This window comes from Diaphorina citri, unplaced genomic scaffold (assembly GCF_000475195.1).
Source record: "Diaphorina citri unplaced genomic scaffold, Diaci psyllid genome assembly version 1.1 scaffold282, whole genome shotgun sequence".
NCBI classification, from domain to species: Eukaryota; Metazoa; Arthropoda; class Insecta; order Hemiptera; family Psyllidae; genus Diaphorina; species Diaphorina citri.
This window is the reverse complement of record NW_007377718.1, coordinates 142,798-164,380: the sequence shown is the minus strand read 5'-3', so window position 1 is coordinate 164,380 and position 21,583 is coordinate 142,798. Positions and strand designations below refer to the sequence as shown.

At 36.5% G+C, this 21,583-nt stretch overlaps 1 protein-coding gene across 1 annotated transcript in view; it reads right to left on the bottom strand.

Annotated features, from left to right (window-relative positions):
* Positions 1–6,879: 6,879 nt before the first annotated feature.
* The window catches only part of LOC108252116, a 28,073-nt gene continuing 13,369 nt past the window's right edge, over positions 6,880–21,583 (bottom strand). The window contains exon 2 of the mRNA XM_017443136.2: positions 6,880–6,993. Coding sequence (XP_017298625.1) covers positions 6,969–6,993 — 25 coding nt within the window. The 3' untranslated portion in view covers positions 6,880–6,968. The remainder of the gene's footprint in view (positions 6,994–21,583) is intronic.

The window sequence follows — 21,583 nt, the reverse complement described above, 5'->3', positions numbered from 1 at the left end:
ATGCCCTGAACCATAATAATAGTGCAGAGTGCATCAAAGTTCGTTGCAAGCTTGCAAGCTTGCAAGCTCCATATTGCTTGCATGCAAAACCCGTCCAGCATTTCATGAAGATGTAATAATTACATAGAATTATGCAAATCTAATACCAGGTTTGCAAGCTTTTTTTGCCGGAATAGAACTTCTCTGAGCACATCGAGATTCTGCATTTCTGACAGATCACTACACCATCAAGGCAAATCACTAAATCTTATCGTCCCGAAAGCGAAGAGGGAAGGAAGACAGGATAGGAGAAAGCCCCCCGTTCCGAGAACGAATCTTATCTGTTTAGGGTAAAATACGGGAATCACACCCACGACCTAGCGCTTACAAGGCAAACGCGCTACCCTTAACCCTTAAAGCTAAGTAGGCTGGCTTTCATAAAATTTAAAGGGGTCTATTTGTTAAGGAATGGGCATCTGTGACAAGCATCCATGGCTGCTTAAAATTCCTTTCCTTAATTTCTTCTCCAATACATAGAAACTTCATTTGTCTGATTTTTACCTATATAAAATTTCTTCTCTGGGTTTTACCTCTATGTTCTTCAATTTTTTCCCTCGAAATCACCCTCTATTTCAACCAGGACACAATACAATAGAGACGGTGGTATAATCCTGGGATCTTCAGCCAGTGATTATCGACCTTCGTGAATCTCCTGAAAAAGGTAACTCATTTTGAGAGAGGGTAAAATAGGAATCAGAAGAGTATAAGAAAATTGAATTACCGAAAACTTCTTTTGGATAAGCCCAAGGAATTTCTAGATTTCTAATTTTCTATCTTCAGTCGATCTCCCGTCCGGGGCGAATTTTATACTAAACAGATAATGTTCGTTCTTCGGAACGGCTGACTTTCTCCTATCCTGTCCTCCTTCTCTCTTCGCTTTCAGGGCGATAAGACCTCGGTTTTATGCCACCCACTCAGGTTTCAACTGTCTGACAGACCTAGAGACGGTCTGAGCGTTCTGTCTGCCAAACTTAAATAAAAAATGAACCTTCAGACTACACCACTGATTAAACTGATTCAAAATACCTTCTGCCTCACGCTATTCTGATGCGTCGCCACTACAATTTTTCATACCTGTACATTTAACGAACCTCCTCTACCTTTCTGCTAGGTGGATTGCTCTGGTGTAATAATACCCTATCTTGTTCTTTAGTTTTTTTCTTCAAGATCGTACTGTCTGTAGTTGAGAATTTGGAGGGAAAAGAACTAGCGGTGGAGATTCTTCAAGTCTCAGGTGTTTCTCGGTTAACACGTTTTAATGGGAATTGTTTTGATTTAAAAAAAGAGTGTTTCACGCCCGTTTTTATTTCATAGCAATGGAACAACTGCTACATTAGACGCGTGTAGTCTGTGTCGTAGCATGCCCATCCCGTAACAGTTACAGTTCCCCCTGTCAAACCCCTTTAAAAAAAAAAAAAAAAAAAAAAAAAAAAACAAAACAAAACAAAAAAAAACAGTGACTCTTCACTTGGATATTATTCAATCGTATTTTATTTTCTGTATTTTACTCTGTTATTCGTATTTTATTCTCTTCACTTCTATTTTCATTTCTGGGGAAACCAACGCTATCACCCGGGCCGGGGGCAGATTTGACCGCATGAACTCCCCTATGGACGGCCCTGGATTGACGTAATTAATACTAAAAGATAGCTAAGGATATCATTGGCGATATATAATTAATACTCGCACATAGCATAATTACCAGGCAACTCTCTTTAGATAAACACATAACCACTAGCTCCTTGGATTCTAGAAAGTACTATAGTCCGTTCAAGTTAGCTTGGTCATTGTCACAGTATAAGGGGATCTCGGCATCTTATCTTCGTATTTCACACGTCGAAAAGTCAAGATGTCCATACACTTACACCCGTATTTATGAACAAGTTCATCAGATCGTTCTGAGAATGTACTTGAGAAAAAACGTACTCAGAGGTAATCACGTTCTGAGCCCGTTCAAAATGTAGAAAAACATTACTATCATGTCACATCACATGAAGTCATGGGGAGTCAGAAAGATGTAGGTATGTACTTAGTTCAAAATTTTACCATATAATATTGTAGCCAATTTCGTTCACGACAGCCACACTACTACACCACGTCATGTGACTTGACGTAACTTGATGGTAATATGGCTGTCCTGAATTAGGCTGTTGGAATGCTATATTATAGTGTCGAGCTTCCTAGAGTTCAATAGGTATTAGAGTTCCGCACCCCAGTCACTCGATTGGGCTTCCGGCACCCTAAGTTTTTTACTTTCCATTACTACAGTTATAGCGAAGCTATACTATAGTAATGAAAGTATTGCAATCGGTCCAAATGTTCAAAATCGGGAAATGAGTGGAAATAACCGTTTTGGGATCCTCTGATTTCAAAAAAGTGATTTTTTCTCGGTGAACGGACCAAAAACCAACAGGCTAAACCGAACAAACCATAGTATAAACAGGAGACTCCGTCTCTTTTAATAAGATGTTAGATATTTCTCAAGCAAGAGTTGGCAAGCTAACAACAGAACCAGCATCACACAACAAAAAGTTCAATAAAAAACAAAATAAATATACAGTCAAACCGGAATGAACAGGACTTGTGTGAGCAGGAAACCTGAAAATTAACTGTGGAAAAAAGTCGTGGTCCCTTCATTTTTGACACTATAAAAGGTATAATCTCTTTGAACAGGAAAATCAAGCCACTTTAAGCCAGCCTAGTTAGCTTAGTTGGTAATGCGTCTGCCTTGTAAGCGCTAGGTCGCGGGTTCGATTCCCGCCCGGGGCGGATTTTATCCTGATGGGATATTGTTTAAAGATTCTCTACCATTGCACATGTGACATGTTTGGCAACAATGCCTATTTTTTTGCTGTCACATTGATCTGGACACACTATAGGTAAATATACTTGTTACCTACTTAGTATGGTTCTTATCATGTCATTTTGGTTGCATTCGGGTTGGATAATTACCATAAAAATCGGGCTAAAAACACGGAATAAGGAATTTCAAAGGAAAGTTAACAGTGTGCAATGCTTCGCCAACACAGCTTCCCCAGCTTCAAATCTGAGAAAACAATCACAATTAACACAAAAAGCACAAAATGGTTCTCATTAAGAATCTGACTAAATGGACCTAGCGTGCAAGAGATGTTGGTTTGGCTAGATTTATGATTCTTTAATTTTAATTAGGGACCTAATGATTCAACTTCAAGACCTAAAACAGGGTAGTTCAAGTCTTGTTGGTAGTGGAATCTTGATGGTAGTGGTAGTAGGTGTGGAATCAGGATGTACAAAAAATATAGGGTGTTCCATAAAAGTCATAAAACATGTGTTTATTATCAAAAATATCTTGTAATATCAAAAAATCAAGACCATTTTGCTGAAAATACAAACTCAAAATAGGTAGGTAGATAATGAAAATATCTACCTATCTGTTGTGGTCTTTGCTGTTCTTACGATCTATCCCAAGATACCTTAGATACTAGATACCATCGAAATTGATATGCAGACAGTGCCTCTCAAATACATCAAGATACTTGTCTCTATCATAAAAAAACTCCTTTTTTTTTTTTTTTTTTTTTTTTTTTTTTTTTTTTTTTTTTACGGAACAAGCTTTCAAAAGATTGTAGATAGGAAGAGGGATCGGATGCTTTGACGTTTGTTTCAGATAGTGCAGCAAGCGTTGCAAACCGAAAATCCAAAGAATGAACAAAGCATCAAAGGGGCTTTTATTCTCTTTTATGCGTGACGGTAGTAGACCTGTCAAAATATTTTGCAAAGGATTCTAGATTTGAATAACTGCCTAAACCTTTCACAGATTTCAAAGTATTACTAATTGTTACCAATTTTAATTTTAATGTATTGAATGAAATGCAAAAGCATCAAGTGTATCTCCGATAAAGATCGACAAAAAGAATTTGATGCTCATTGTACGTAAGGTGGTGTAGTAAGGCGCCCACAAGGCCTCTTTAACAATAAATAGATTTCAGCAACTTCCACCTTGGAGAGTTGAAAAGGACCTTTAGAAATAAATGACGGCCATTCAGAACCTTTAATGAAATCAGATATGGAGGTAGACGCCATAAGAGATATGTAGTTAGATGCCATAATCTGACAAATGATAACTCTCTATCTACTAGGCACAATGTAGCAAGAACTCGTACAAATTGTACCTACCTGCAAATTGCTTATCTTGTTCATCACTAGGTAGATGTGTTGGAATTTCCAAAAAAAACTCCATTAGAATATTCTTCACATATTGTAATGCATGTAATATTACAACGATATTCTCTGATATCTTATTCCAAGCATGTAATACACATGCACACTGTGCCTACAAAAACGGATGGTATTTGGTATACGAAAAATAAGTAGCCATCTTATAGGCTATTGTTCATTCCGATGGTGTATTCTGTGGCTCCCATAGATACTGAGATGGACAACGAACTCGCCAAGCACACCTGTTTGGAAAATATATTCATGAACCGGCAAGACAGACCCAAAGTACAAGAACTTGTACTCATGGGAAGAATCATTCAATTCTAATAGAATCACATGGATTATTGGAGAAGATATACATAATGGAACCAATTGCTGAATTACTTATCTTTTTAGCTATTGGATAAGGAATTGTGGTTTTCAGAACCTTTATAACATTGACAGTGAGTGAACTTGTTAAAACTTATTTTAAAATCAAAATTTGGTATTTCGGGAACTCTGTTCAGAAAAAATGGCCTATGAAAGAGAAAACTTGAGACCATCACCTATAAAGCTGTGAAATTCAAATTTGGGACGTGCTCTGGATCCTACAGATCTCAAGTTTAACACAAATTTCTAAATTGCCTATATTATAGTTTTTAAAATCTTCCTAAACGCTGGAGAAACTAAATCATCCACGAACTTTTTTCCCTAACTCATTTAAAAAGACATTAAAGCTAAATAAAGATAAATAATGTGAACATTAAACTACGTCCAAATACACAAACATAAATATATCCTGTTACATCCTAGAGTCTTCTGCAGGCAGAGCAACTAGAAAAACATGATTCTAATTCCTACTTGGAAACTTGGAATTTGGATACCTACCAATTAATTAGAAAAATTTCTATAAACATAGAAGATATCAAGATTTTGTACAAAGAATAATAAATAATAATAAAGAGGAAAAGAATGTAAACAAGTAATGCACTTACTATCTTATCTACCAAAACTCCACGTTACGCTGAGGAATTTTGAAAGATTCAAAAGAAAAGAAGGAAAACAGAAATAATAAAAAGATGGTCTGGAAGAGCAAACATTGAAATCCAACTTGTATCCTTGGCACGACTTTATCAAATGCTAAAAGAGACCATGGTTAAGAAAACTAGAGGAGGCTTCTAAGACAGAAATGTCTAAAACATATCGAAGATCATACAAACTTACTTATCTTTTTAGCCATTTAATTCAAGGAATTGTTGTTCCTTGGGAGAGATCATCTGAGAATTGCCAACAATAGAATCTCCTGAACGCAAAGTCTAAGACAGAAATGTCTAAAACATATCGAAGATCATACAAACTTACTTATCTTTTTAGCCATTTAATTCAAGGAATTGTTGTTCCTTGAGAGAGATCATCTGAGAATTGCCAACAATAGAATCTCCTGAACGCAAAGCACTATGTAAAAAAAATTATGTACTCCGAGAATCTACCTGTTTTTATCCAGTACCGTACGCGAGTGGTACATCTTTAATACGCAAGTAGTAAGAGGGATCGGATGCTTTGACGTTTGTTTCAGATAGTGCAGCAAGCGTTGCAAACCGAAAATCCGAAGAATGAACAAAGCATCAAAGGGGCTTTTATTCCATTTTATGCGTGACGGTAGTAGACCTGTCAAAATATTTTGCAAAGAATTCTAGATTTAAATGACAAAAAAAATCTCCCAGATCTCACATTATTATTAATCGTTACCAATTCAATTTATTGAATGAAATGTAGGTAAAACCATCAGGCATATCTCCGATAAAGATGGACAAAAAGAATTTGGTGCTCATTGTACGTAAGGTGCGTGGTGTAGTAAGGCGCCCGCAAGATATCTTTAACAATGAATAAATTTCAGCAAACTTCCACCATGGAGCGTTGAAAAGAACCTTTAGAAAAAAAATGACGGCCATTGGGGACCTTCAATGAAATCAGAGATGGAAGTAGTGCCATAAGAGATATGTAGTTAGATGCCATAATCTGACAAATGATAACTCTCAATCTACTATACACATTTAATAATAATTATAATAATTATAATAATAATAAAAAATACTCTGTATAAATATACTTCTGGATGTTTTGTGAGAGAGATTGTTTTATCGACTTACTCAGGATGAATAGAGTTAAAAAGACGGATGCCTTCTGATAGGCCACAAAGAGTTTTCAAATCCTCCCGAGACAAGCGAATCATATCCACTCCGTTGTAATTGGCAAAGGTGACCATGTAGGCAGCAAAATCCCGTGCTTTGAGCCACGCTTGAACCTGGCTTGTTGAGAACTCCCGCTTTAGTGGAAGCATACCATCCTGCTGAAAATGTTGAAATTAATGCAATTAATTAATTATTTATTGTTTTTCCCTATCTCATGTATGACGTTGTAATTTGTTAGTAGTTTTTTTTTGTATGATTTAGGTTGTGGGGCAAATGTCATGAGAGGCAAGGGCTATTTATTATCATGATCATACGGATTTGAGCTCAGGATAATCCCGATTTAGTATTTTTAGCTCTAAAAAAAAAACTGATAATCAGATGGCAAATAGTATAAACATCAAACAGGGGGAATTTTCGACGTAACAAATCGATATCTCTGGAAAAACGAAGTAGTGGTGCCACATACCTACATGTATATGGAAATGATTTACCTACCTGATGAATCAGATGCATCTCATCTTGAATCTTTCAGGGTTTCATCTTGCGAAGTGATCGGTGTCAGTTGAACATCGTTTGATCATGATAGAAGAAGAGAAGATAACACTAATACAGGGTACGCCAGAAAAAAAAAAAAAAAAAAAAAAAAAACAATACTTTCTCATTTACTAGAATAGCTTCGCTATAACTATTAGTAGTAGAAAAGTAATTAAAGTCCTTCTATGGGGACGGAGCAGCAGCAGATATTACTATTGTAATTTAAATAAAGGAAGGACGGACTGAACACACACATATACAAATTTTTCATGATATTTTTTACCCCACAAAAACACATGTAAAAAAAAGGCTACGTTCCTTTCCAAAAGTGTCACTCTATAAAAGAGACGTTCCTATCCAAAAGTTGTCCACTTCTATAAAAAAGTGACGAATCGATATAGTGAGATCAGAAAATTATGGCCCTGTTTTAACGTGACTGCTGAAAATGCTGAAACTCCTTCAACCTTTCTTCCTTCTTTTTTAGCCCCGTCTTTCCTTTTATTGTTACGATAGTAATAAAAAAAGGTATAGTGGACGGGCTATTGTATTCGCTTAGGTGTCGTCAGTCTGTCCTCTGTCAGTCTGTCTGTCCCCCATAGAAGGACTTATCCAAACCTGGTCGACATATATTATTCCTAAGTAGGAGGGCTCAGGTTCAAATCTCACAGCGACCTTCTTTTTTTTATTCTTTCTTCATTTTGGGACTTTTTTATTTACTTTCTATTCCATCACTTATCCAGGATATCAAACCAAAGTCAATGTTACTTTCGGACTGTGAAAAAATTTCAAAAAAAGACAAACCAATTTTTTATACTTTGTATGATCTCCTTATTACACGGGAGTATTTAAGAAAAATTTCCACCAAAAATTCGGCGCCGTAGGTGGCTCAGGTCAGGAATTTTTTTTCTAAAAAAAAAGTTCAATTTTGAACATTTTAAACGATCCCTTATTTACATGGGAAAATTTTGGGATAGAAAATTTTTCGACCGAGAATCGGGGCCGCCATATAGGCTGCTCAGCCAGCTCGGGACTTGACCATTAAAAAAAGTTCAATTTTGAACATTTTGAACGATCCCCTTATTACATGGGGAGTATTTTGAGATAGAAAAATTTCAACCGAAAATCACCCGCCATAGGACCCATAAGCGGCAGATTTTTGGTCGAACATTTTCTATCTCAAAATTTTCCCCATGTAATAAGGGATGTTCAAAAATTGATCGTTTAAAATGTTCAAAAATTGATCTTTTTTTTAAAAAAAAAATAATAATAATAATAAAAATAAGTCCCGAGTCTGAGCCGCCTACGGTGGCCGATTTTTGGTGGAAAATTTTCTACCTTAAAATACTCCCCGTGTAATAAGGAATCATATAAATTATATAAAGTATCATTTTTTTTTCTAAGTCCGAAGCAACATTGACTTTGGTTGATATCTGGATGAGTGACTGTCCGATTTTTACCAAATTGTTACAGTCTTGGACCTTGGACCATACCGAGAGAGCATACCAAATTTCATCGCTCTACGACAAACCGTTTTTGAGATATTTTGACAAACCGTTCTTTTCCCATTTAAACCTGTAGTACGTACATACGTACAGACCATAGGCTAAAAATTACTTTTTTGACATCAGGGGATCCCAAAACGGATATTTCCAACCATTTCCCGATTTTGAAAATTTGTACCGATCACAACGGGAGCTGATAACAATGATAAAGGATATCCACAGCCTTGATTCCTACGCATATGGGTTAGCGATATGTAGGTATGACGTCAGCGCCCGATACAATGTTGCCGCTACGAGTCAAATGACTCGGTCCGGATGCGCCGGGTTTCTATCGTCGTATCTTCGAAACTACTGTACGGAATTTCCTCATTTTTTTCCAATATTTTTTTTACGTTCTATTGTTTTAGGCGACAAAAAAAATAATAAAAAAAATAAATATGAGACACCCAGACACCTCAATTACTGTACTACTTTGAATATCATGTAGTACAGTTCTCTTTATTAATGGACAAGGGTTGGGAATCACTGAGACGAAAAACTCGTTTAGTTCATCCAACTCGAAAGTCACTGAAGGAGATGGCTTCAAATTTCCAATACCCAAGAAATTCAACTTCCTCCACGTAGATTTATAGATCCACCCCTAAGTATGCCACCAGCAAAACGACGCTGCACACGTCTAACTAGGTGGTTGGTGGCATTCTTTTGGGCTTTAAAGGCATCACGATCTACGGTACTACGTGACTTTTTAGTCCGTCCTTCCTTTATTATTACAATAGTAATAAAAAGGTATAAGGGACGGACTATCGTATTCGCTTCGGTGTCGTCTGTCTGTCGGTCGGTCGGTCGGTCGGTCGGTCTGTCTGTCTGTCTGTCTGTCTGTCCCCATAGAAGGACTTATCCAAACCTGGTCGACCTAAATATCAAATTAAAGGTCTTTTTACCAGGAAAACGAAAATGGTGGTGCAAATTTTGTCCAGAAAACCATAAAGCCAAAAAACAAAAAAAACTGGTTTTTGGGGGATTTTTTTTTTCACTTTTCTCACACAAATGAGCTCTGATCTTGAAATTTGTCGCGACGACCTATGAACTCAAAGCGAGGAAAGTTTTAGATAACACTTCAGTCGTTATTTTTAAGACCGGTTTAGCAGCACCTATGTTAAAGCCTACGCCGGGCAAGGCCAATAAATGGGTGGTGACTTAAACCTTATATTGGAATAAAGGGAGAACGGGCTCCTAGTCTTGATTTTAAATAATTACATGAAAGTAAAATCGAAAAATCAAATCAAGAATAATATAAACTGAATATTAAACAAATTAGGTAGGTACATAAGTAGGTTACTGAATTTTCTTTAACACGATCGAATAAACTACGTGCTAAAAAATCACCGGAGGGACGGACCAGCTTTTTTGTCCACAGTTTGTCTCTCAATACCATGTTGTTCAACATCAGCGTTCATCCATGGTATTGGTGGCGTGTACTCGCTTTTCAGCTATAGGTGCCACATCGTCAAACACCTCAGTTATTTGGCCACTGAATAACTGGACCATTTCATCCAAGGTAACATCGATAATGGTGTCAACCAGTCAACAGCAGCCAAGCGATCCCTCCAACACATCACCTATCTAACCTCTTAACCATGAGATCTCGATACCTGATTATTTGCGCAGGGTAGTTCACTATGTATCCTGTTTTTGGATAGATGGATTTCATTACTAGTAATGATCATAAGCAACATAGAGCCAAGTCAGAATATATCATGTCTCGAGATCCCAGGGGTGTACATTTGAGCATACAATATGATTAGACTCTCTTCGTGTTTGCCACAGTGAAGAGTAAGGAGTCAATTTGAAGTAGAGGCAGATGTGTAAGACTTGATGTGTTGGGTCCCTAAAGGTAAAACAGACAAGGACACATAAGTTGACAAAATGTCATGAAGACGATTTGACAAGCGCGCGACGATGTGTCCAATACGTTCACATTAAAATCGCCCATCACGATTAAGTGCTCATAAAGAGTAATATGGTCTGCCAAGAATTCATCTAGAACACTCAAGTCATACTCATCAGGAGGTTTATATGAAACCACGGCCAAGAGCTTAGTACCTCTTACCTTGATTTCCACTGCCATGTACTCTAAACATGCATCAGGGGAAGCCTCGCTACAAGTGACAATCTTATGAGAAAGATCATCCCTTAAGTAAATAGCGACGCCTCCTCCTCTCCGAGCAACACGGTCATGTCTCAAGAGCAAATACCCAGGGATATCGACCACACTACTAGAAAGAGATGGTTTTAACCATGACTCCGAGATGAAAATAGCATGGAGATCTACACCATCAACAATAGATCTTATTTCATGTAAGTGTGGCCGAACACTCTGAGCATTAAAATGAACCGCTCTGAAACATTTTGGAAAAGAAGATAATTCTCTTGTTAATCTTTGATTCACTGTTTGCAATGGCGCAGGTCATGCAGGCGAATTTGACAAAAATTCTGCCCGCCCTGGCTGCACCACTGCAGACAGCGTGATGGGGGAGGGAGAGGTAGAGGGTGAAGAAACCACAGTGGGGTGAACCGAGTGAGTAACACTCTCACTGAGCGAAACACCACTCCGATCACTGCAAGAATCAAGCCTTCATGCTCAACAATACCCAAAGGAGCACTGTCAACATTATATTGGGAGTCCAACCTAGGCTCAACTAAAATCCGCCCCAAATGTAGGGAATGGTCATCGTTATTATCTGCAATATTTGGAAGCGAACATGAAACACCATCACGGTGTGCCCCAAATTCACATCCTACCATAGTCATGCGCGGTGAACACGCACTCGTCAGACTATCTGAAAAAACCACTTCCTATTTTGCGACCCTTACCGCCAGGTCGCCCCCTAAACCTGACATTTTAAGTGTCATTATAATAGTTATGATTGTCATATTGATAATTGTAATCATTATAACCCCCCTGATTAAAATCTCATAACGACTCCTATCGGACTGATACTCAGGTCCGGAGTTCACATTGGAATAAACAGGTAGGTAATCTAGGCGCACGGCAGTGCGCCAGGCCAAGTTCCGGCCTGAGCACGCCAGTGTGTATATTACACGAAGCATTTCGACGCATTTTTACCCCTGTCATAACTCCGTCAATTTTCAATGTAATCAAGATACTCAAGATAGATTAGATATTTAGAAGGATAGTCTGAATCGGTCTTATATTCTGTATTTTATGGTTAAATTGCACATAATTATGGAAATATTTAGGATTGATGGGCAAAGTTTAATCCTAAGGAAGTCCTTCAAACAGTTTAAAGAAGAACAATCTAACGCTCTCAGAAATGTCATTCTAATCTGTACTGTCAGCAAATTCGATTTATCAATCTCCTCCCCAGTAAAAAATAAGATGTCGAAGGCACCGTGTTTATCACAATGATAAAGTCTTGTACTGTCAGCAAATTCGATTTATCAATCTCCTCCCCAGTAAAAAATAAGATGTCGAAGGCACCGTGTTTATCACAATGATAAAGTCCCTTGTTAGCGCTCAAGACAAATTGGGTTTTTTGAGCCACAAAGTACGGAAATCTGGATTTCGGTCATTAAGAAATCTGTATCAGAAAATTGAGTTCGTTAATAAGAAACCACGTGACAGCAACATAACGATGTGCAAGATGAATGATGGCGATTAGTTTTTTGATCAGGGGAAAACATGTTTTGCATAAAGAGGGAGTGGTAGAGTTGATTGAAATTAGTCTTCTGGTAGCCGAAGAGATAGGAGAATAAATGAGCAAAAGTGGAGGTGACAGACTAAAATCGGAGAGACTAGAAGAAAAAGGGAAGCAAAAAGGATAAAAAAAAGGCTTTAAAAAGAGAGAGACTCCGAACTAATTTTAGGAGTAATGAGAAAAGTGAAAGGTGCTTTAAAAGTTACCTCGGATTTCCTACAAAAACTACATCAGAAAGGGTTAGATACCAAAACTAGAGATAGGAGAATAAATGAGCAAAAGTGGAGGTGACAGACTAAAATCGGAGAGACTAGAAGAAAAAGGGAAGCAAAAAGGATAAAAAAGGCTTTAAAAAGAGAAAGACTCCGAACTAATTTTAGGAGTAATGAGGAAAGTAAAAGGTGCTTTAAAAGTTACCTCGGATTTCCTACAAAAACTACATCAGAAAGGGTTACCAAAACTACATATTCTTACCGTTACAGTATTCCCTAATCACAAAGTAGAAAACAGTATTCACTACGGACAAAGTGATCTTTATTTCATCACTAGGGTTCCCCTGCCCCCCTTTGGTTACACCCCTGCAAAATTTCTTTATTAATAACCTGGTGTGGTGACAAATCTTTCCGAGGCGGACATTAGAATATTCTGATAGATTGATGATGAAAGATTAAGACACGAAGATTAATATTCTATGCTAATTGATAGAATCTAATCTTCTGTTCTCAGATGACGTTTCCCCAGGTTGTGAAAAAATCAAGCTATCATTTACCTACAAGCTACGAGTAGATGGTTCGAGATCCTTGAATAATTAGAAAGAAGAGAAAAACTAGAAAAGATGTTAGAAATCTACTAGTCTTACTTTTAGGATACCGATTTGGGATAATAAGCTTGATAAGTTGACGAACTTTTTGGTTGTCTTTCAGCTTTCTTTCTTATTCTTCAGCTTTGATTCAGGTTTTGTTTTAGATCCAGTATCCAGTGTGTAGTTCTAGAAATAGAACTTCACACTTTTTGCTTGCTATGCCATCTTCATTTTAAATATGTCCAATAATACTATTGCTCTGACATCCACAACACCTGCTGCCTTAACTATTAAGAAGATTAATTTAGAAACATGGTGTACGGTGGATCAGTTCTTGTCCAAAGCTGATTAACCCCAAATAACCCGTCCGTACATTGTAACACGATCTGTTCAGATTAAATACCTTTTACCTATCATCTATAATTCTATAGATAGTTAAAAAAAAAAGAAAGAAAAATAGGTAACCCTTTAACTCTATCATACATCAACCCCCAAAATACGTTGGATCACATGTCCAAGGCTACTAAGAACTCCAACAAGAGTGATTTAGAAGAATTAGGAGAACGCTCAAATTAATCTGAATTGAACGAAGACACTTCTTATACCAAGACATTCTAGATCTAGTGAACTGTGAAAAGAGGGAAGAACATGGATTATTGAAAAAAATTCAAGGAATTCCTCTAAATTATTACCTGGATGACGAATTTCGGGTGCTGAGGTATAACGTATGAGATTACTCTCATCCTGGGTAAAGGTAATTTTTCATGATGCCAGTTGTGTGAAATCAACTTGACGATCCCATTAAAGCAATTTGTCAATCCGAATAACAACTCTACAGTAAGTTGTACCCATGAAAATTTATTATACCTACGTAAAGTAAATGCTTAGAAGGACATTTGGAAAGGTTGTTGAATAATGAAAAATATTTATTATTTTTGACGATCTTTACGAAAAAAATACATTTGGACAGTTATATTTTTCATGAGAATCATCAATTGCGAGCGGGCAAAATCTCTTAATTGGAAACTAAGTACTAACAGACAAAATACATATCTGGTGACTTTTTCCTACTATAATAGGTGAGCCTAATAAATATATAAGTTTGTGTAAGTGCTCTTGAGAAGTTATAGGTACGTATGAGCATGGAAAATACCCGGTAAAAGAGTATGATACTTACATATACACTGTAATAGAGGAGGAAAACTCGTCTTGGGTTTCAAAAAGTCTGCCATTTTTTGTATAGAATTAAACTCCCACACTTTTTTTTTCGCCTGAACATTTTTCATCTCTTTTTCTATACCAGATTGTTACAATTTCTTCTTATTTGTCATGGCAATGTCGCCACCCAAACACAAACACACACACACGTAACTCCCACAGATTGTAAACACTAGAGAAGTTCAAGTTGTGGGTGCCTCTGTTCTGTACCAACATTAGAGATCTTCAACTAATTAATGGTGACCATTTCTTTCGTCTGCTCTACAAATATGCCAGATTTTTTATTTGTATTTATTATAATGTGCTAACATAATATGCCAGATATTTGATAGAGTTCACAAGTCCATTTGAGGAGAATAAGTGGGAAAAAGTGCCCAGAATAAAACAATTAACAAAGAAGCGAAGAATCACCAATATTTGGTTCAAGCTCATGTTATGTTCCAAGTTCCAAAATATGGTTCTCCCGAAATTGGTGAATAACGATCGATCCTTATTTTAGAAAAGGCTATACTGTTCAGTGTTCACGGTATGTATAACCAGAAATGTGAGATACCTATATTAATTATTTGGGTGGGGCGGTCTCTCCGTTCTCTGGGAAGATGGGAATTTTCAATACCAAATGATTTTAGGCTTGTCAGATCGATTACGGATAATCTTCTTCCATTGTTAAAGATCCTCGAATATGAATAGTGACTTTTAATAGTGTCATTAAGATGACCTGAGAAATTACTCTAGCATCCGTACATACTTAGGGTATATTAGGAACCAGACAGGATTAAGGTAGTTAGACCGTATGAATGGGATCATTGGATTGTTGAATTCATTGGATCAAATTTTACAGACATTAGGTTTGAACTCTGAGGACCTCATCAAATCCATGTCTAGCTCTCATTGTTGAGCTTCGTTAATCTGACATTCCTCCTTGGGCATCAATCCCGAAAGATTCCAGCTTCCGAGTACCTTTACGTAATGCATATATTATTACCTACTCGAGAGATGATCAGACGTTGGAAGGACTACTTTTTCTTCAGTGATATTTTCTACAAATAATTCTTTTTAAAAGCCTAGAGAAGCCCAAAAGCACAGAGAAGTTAGATGACACATAAAGTACTCTGGTGTTAGTGACACAACTGGTGACTGACTTCGATACTTCGAACCTTTGAAGGTCTTAGTGAATTACTTAACAACTTAACATTGCTTATAATTTATAATATTGCATGAATAAAGCTAAAACTAATTGAAAAATAATCCTTGAAATCAGGACATCCGGAATATTTCTAACATTCCAGAGGATTATGGTATAAGAGATTTTTTTTTCTAAGAGTCCAATAACTTCTCGTCCTCTAAGTTCAAAGTTGACCATTGTTGACCGCTCCCCCACAGATTCTTGAATTCTATTGTTTCAACTGCAATTTTATTGTTGCGTATAATCATTCCTAATCAGCTCGTAATCATTGACGTTATCAGGAAATCCTCATAGATTTGGGTAACATGTTAATATAAGGTTTGACCACTTGACCCATAATGAACAACACATGTTGATTTATAATAATAGTGAATAGTTAGTTATATCTACAAGACGCCTATAGACGTATTTTATTACCAAGTCTGTCTGATTGAGATATTTGGCTCTTTCATAACTCCGTATGGTTCTCTGGAAAACATGTTAATATAAGGTTTGACCACTTGACCCATAATGAACAACACATGTTGATTTATAATAATAGTGAATACTGTGAATAGTTAGTTTTATCTACAAGACGCCTATAGACGTATTTTATTACCAAGTCTGTCTGATTGAGATATTTGACTCTTTCATAACTCCGTATGATTCTCTGGAAGTATTGCGATAAATGCCTCCAGGAATTGAACATGAATTATTATTACCTGTAACAGAGAACAAAATGGAAGAAACCGATTTATTGATTTGATTTTAGTATAAAATTGTATAATCGTACCTTTACGAGTGAACATTTTGATATTTTATCAGATATCTAGGAAGGTATAGGTACTTGATGATTAAATATTAAATATAGTTGATCTATTGGCAACTCTACACACTACATGCCCATATGGGTATGGACATTGGGCATGTATGGAATATTTTTCATTTGATACAAACTTGTTTTCATCAATTCTTTTTATCTTTTAAAATATTATGATCTTGCCAATTGCAACACTCATCACAACACTAAATTGTTGAAGATCCTCAAGGATAGAAACCACTTTCTTCAAAAAAGTGTGGCGTCCAGTAAAGAATTCACCTACATTAGACAAGCTATCCTGGTAAACCATTTTGTATATTCGAAATTAAAATATCGATCTCTTGTGGTTTCCGTCAAAGCTCTCTCAATTCAGATTCAGATTTCTAATTTTGAAAAGCACTCTTATCTTGCAGGTAAAACAAGAAGTACCTAAGACAGTCAGAAATACCTCTGCCGTATCATTAGGTAGATAGGTAGCAAGTTGCCACCCAACTGGTGGCTAAACCAGCGTTAACCGCATTAGAATTTTATTAGCTCCTTGATGTGAGAAATTCAGATTCCACATCAGGAATTTCAAGCTCTTCTATTTGTGCTGCTGTGTTTTTTTTGCCGATATCGAATTTCTGAAGGCACGTGTTCATGGATCGTCAGTCAATATACGGCGTTATCCATATTATTAGCTGAGCCTGGAAGAAACCGATTTATTGATTTGATTTTAGTATAAAATTGTATAATCGTACCTTTACGAGTGAACATTTTGATATTTTATCAGATAGGTACCTAGGAAGGTATACATAGGTACTTGATGATTAAATATAGCTGATCTATTGGCAACTCTACACACTACATGCCCATATGGGTATGGACATTGGGCATGTATGGAATATTTTTCATTTGATGCAAACTTGTTTTCATCAATTCTTTTTATCTTTTAAAATATTATGATCTTGCTCATCTTGCCAATTGCAACACTCATCACAACACTAAATTGTTGAAGATTCTCAAGGATAGAAACTACTTTCTTCCAAAAAGTGTGGCGTCCAGTAAAGAATTTACCTACATTAGACAAGCTATCCTGGTAGACCATTTTGTATATTCGAAATTAAAATATCGATCTCTTGTGGTTTCCGTCAAAGCTCTCTCAATTCAGATTCAAATTTCTAATTTTGAAAAGCACTCTTATCTTGCAGGTAAAACAAGAAGTACCAAAGACAGTCAGAAATACCTCTACCGTATCATTAGGACGATAGGTAGCAAGTTGCCAGCAACTAGTGACTAAACCAGCTGACAAGCTATCCTGGTAGACCATTTTGTATATTCGAAATTAAAATACCGATCTCTTGTGGTTTCCGTCAAAGCTCTCTCAATTCAGATTCAAATTTCTAATTTTGAAAAGCACTTTTATCTTGCAGGTACCAAAGACAGTCAGAAATACCTCTACCGTATCATTAGGACGATAGGTAGCAAGTTGCCACCAACTGGTGGCTAAACCAGCGTTAACCACATTGGAATTAGCTCCTTGGTGTGAGAAATTGAGAATCCACAGGAATTTCAAGCTCTTCTATTTGTGCTGCTGTGTTTTTGCAGGTATCGAATTTCTGAAGGCACGTGTTCATGGATCGTCAGTCAATATACGATGTTATCCATGTTATTAGTTGAGCATTAATAAATATATAAGTTTGTGTAAGTGCTCTTGAGAAGTTATAGGTACGTATGAGCATGGAAAATACCCGGTAAAAGAGTATGACATAACACTGCAATTGAAGAGGAAAACTCGTCTTGGCTTTCAAAAAGTCTGCCATTTTTTGTACAGAATTTAAACTCCCACATTTTTTTCCCTCCTCAATATTTTTCATCTCTCTTTCCATACCAGATTGTTACAATTTCTTTCTTATTTGCCATGGCAATGTCGCCACCCAAACACACACACGTAACTCCCACAGATTGTAAACACTAGAGAAGTTCAAGTTGTGGGTGCCTCTGTACCAACATTAGAGATCTTCAACTAATTAATGGTGACCATTTCTTTCGTCTGCTCTCTACAAATATGCCAGATTTTTTATTTGTATTTATTATAATGTGCTAACATAATATGCCAGATATTTGATAGAGTTCACAAGCCCATTATTTGAGGAGAATAAGTGGGAAAAAGTGCCCAGAATAAAACCATTAACAAAGAAGCGAAGAATCACCAATATTTGGTTCAAGCTCATGTTCCAAGTTCCAAAATATGGTTCTACCGAAATTGGTGAATAACGATCGAACATTATTTTAGAAAAGGCTGTTCAGTGTTCACGATATGTATAACCAGAAATGTGAGAAGAGGTTGAAAGTCACCTGATATGTTTGATTATTATTTATTTTATTGTATTATTTATCAATGAGATGAAGAGACTGTGCAACAGATGGGGGCTGAACGACCAGGAGGAGTTGACACAACACAGAGTTCTTTGGAGGCAAGCAGTCTGGTCGGCACAGGATTCACATTTATCCCTAATACGCCATCGGAGTGAGGGAGTGAGTGAGTATTGCAATATTTAGCTAAATTTTCTACTGAAGGCAAACTTTCTATTCCGAACTGAATCCAAAGCGTGGTGACAAATCTTTCCGAGGCGGACATTAGAATATTCTGATAGATTGATGATGAAAGATTAAGACACGAAGATTAATATTCTATGCAAATTGATAGAATCTAATCTTCTGTTTTCAGATGACGTTTCCTCAGGTTGTGAAAAAATCAAGCTATCATTTACCTACAAGCTACGAGTAGATGGTTCGAGATCCTTGAATAATTAGAAAGAAGAGAAAACTAGAAAAGATGTTAGAAATCTCCTAGTCTTATAGGATACCGATTTGGGATAATAAGCTTGATAAGTTGACGAACTTTTTGGTTGTCTTTCAACTTTCTTTCTTATTCTTCAGCTTTAATTCTGGTTTTGTTTTAGATCCAGTATCCAGTGTGTAGTTCTAGAAATAGAACTTCACACTTTTTGCTTGCTATGCCATCCTCATTTTGATTATTACCTACTCGAGAGATGATCAGACGTTGGAAGGACTACTTTTTCTTCAGTGATATTTTCTACAAATAATTCTTTTTAAAAGCCCAGAGAAGCCCAAAAGCACAGAGAAGTTAGATGACACATAAAGTAGTTAAAGTACTCTGGTGTTAGTGACATAACTGGTGACTGACGTAGCCAAGCAGATGATTTCCCCCTGAGTCATAGATACTTCGAACCTTTGAAGGTCTTAGTGAATTACTTAACAACTTAACATTGCTTATAATTTATAATATTGCATAAATAAAGCTAAAACTAATTGAAAAATAATCCTTGAAATCAGGACATCCGGAAGATTTCTAACATTCCAGAGGATCATGGTATAAGAGATGGTTTGGTTTTTTTTTTTTTCTTAGAGTCTAATAACTTCTCGTCCTCTAAGTTCAAAGTTGACCATTGTTGACCGCTCCCTCACAGATTCTTGAACCCTATTGTTTCAACTGCAATTTTATTGTTGGTAATAATCATTCCTAATCAGCTCGTAATCATTGACGTTATCAGGAAATCAATTTATGCAGCATAACACATACCTGTGGCTACTGAATTTATCTACTTATCTGTATGTATACCTAGGATTATTTACAAGTTTCTAACTATTTGCTGATTGCTGACCAAGACAACAGAGTAGCTTCTCTCCACATACATAATAAATACATAAACATAATATTATTTACATTCAACCAATGTAACGCATAAATGCACAAACACAGTGATTGTTTGGATTTCAATTTAAATAATGCAATTTCGCCATCATAAAAGATATATATATTCAACCAATGTAACGCATAAATGCACAAACACAGTGATTGTTTAGATTTCAATTTAAATAATGCAATTTCGCCATCATAAAAGATATATACAAGCATATTGTAGGCTAATAATACAGATCCGTGTGAAAAGACAAGTTATGTTGCGCTTCTACTTCTGATTTGCCAATCTTCTTCGACATGATTTCTCAATATTTTGAGTTCTGCTGACACTTTAACATTTCCATACATTATGAAATCTGATGTCTCCGTAAATATTGTTATGTTTATAATGTCTCCTATGCAAGTATTTTAATGTTTGTAAACATGTTATGTCAGACGAATGTTGAATGTTCATTTTGTGTGGTCTTACATAAAAAATGAACTGTTCAATAATTCTAAACAAAATTATACTTAATCAGAATACAAAGTTGTAAATTCAAAAACAAAAGAGGCTATCAGGAAATCAATTTATGCTGCATAACACATACCTGGCTACTGAATTTATCTACTTATCTGTACGTATACCTAGGATTATTTACAAGTATCTAACTATTTGCTGATTGCTGACCAAGACAACAGAGTAGCTCACATTCAATTGGTGAGAAAATCACTGATGTGGACACTCGAGCAATTTTCATAACAAGATTGTGCTGATAGAGGGCTAATATTTATCTGTGCAGTTAAGTGCAGTGCGTACCTATGCCAGTTAGAGGGCTCTTATCGGTGAGAGATTGCATTTCAAAGCAGAGGGAACCTTGAGATCCTGGCATACTGGCATAGGGCATACTCATAGAGTAGGTACAGGGTGTCTTTGACAATTCTTATGAAAGGAATGAAATTATAAATCCTTATGAAACATCGGCATCGTTTGTTCTGCTTCTGCTTTAAAAAACACTCGTCCATGTACGATAGGTGGTTTCTCGTCTTATACTTTGAGACTTTGGAGAAGTAACTGTACTTGGATCCAATCAAATTTTTTAAATGACTTGAAAAAGTTCATGTCGTCAATAATCAAATCGTTTAAGACCATCTGATGATTACATTCTATCTTAATGTTGACCTTGATGATTCGTAGGTAGGTACCTACTTGTTGTCACTGTTAAGTGTGTAATTCTCGTTGAAACTCTGCAGCCATCAGCGATACGAGAGATAAAAAAAAAAAAAAAAATCGCTCGTTATCGTCGATTAAAAGTTGTTGAGTGTGAACGGGTTGTTCCGTTGAGTGTATCCCAGAAGCCAAGAACAAATAACCGACTCAGAACCTTGAAAAGAGTTCCAAAAAGCCAAAGAGTTCCTAAAAACCAATATTAAAGGCCAACACTTTACACTATGAAGTCAACATGAAAATTATGTAGACCAGGAGGGAGCTGATGGTTGTTGGTTCACCCGGTTCCATCAGAACCACAAACATGATTATCTCGAGTTGACATTGTGCTCGTTGGTTATTCGACTCTCGCGATAGAGGTATGCGGGATCAAGGCTAGGCCACTTCTATAGATGTGTCTTGTACGATCTCTATATGTAATAGATCCTTGACTCGTATGGCTACATAGATCCTTGAAAATATAAATCTAAGAACGGTCCTTGAGAAGTGTGCGCTATCAATGT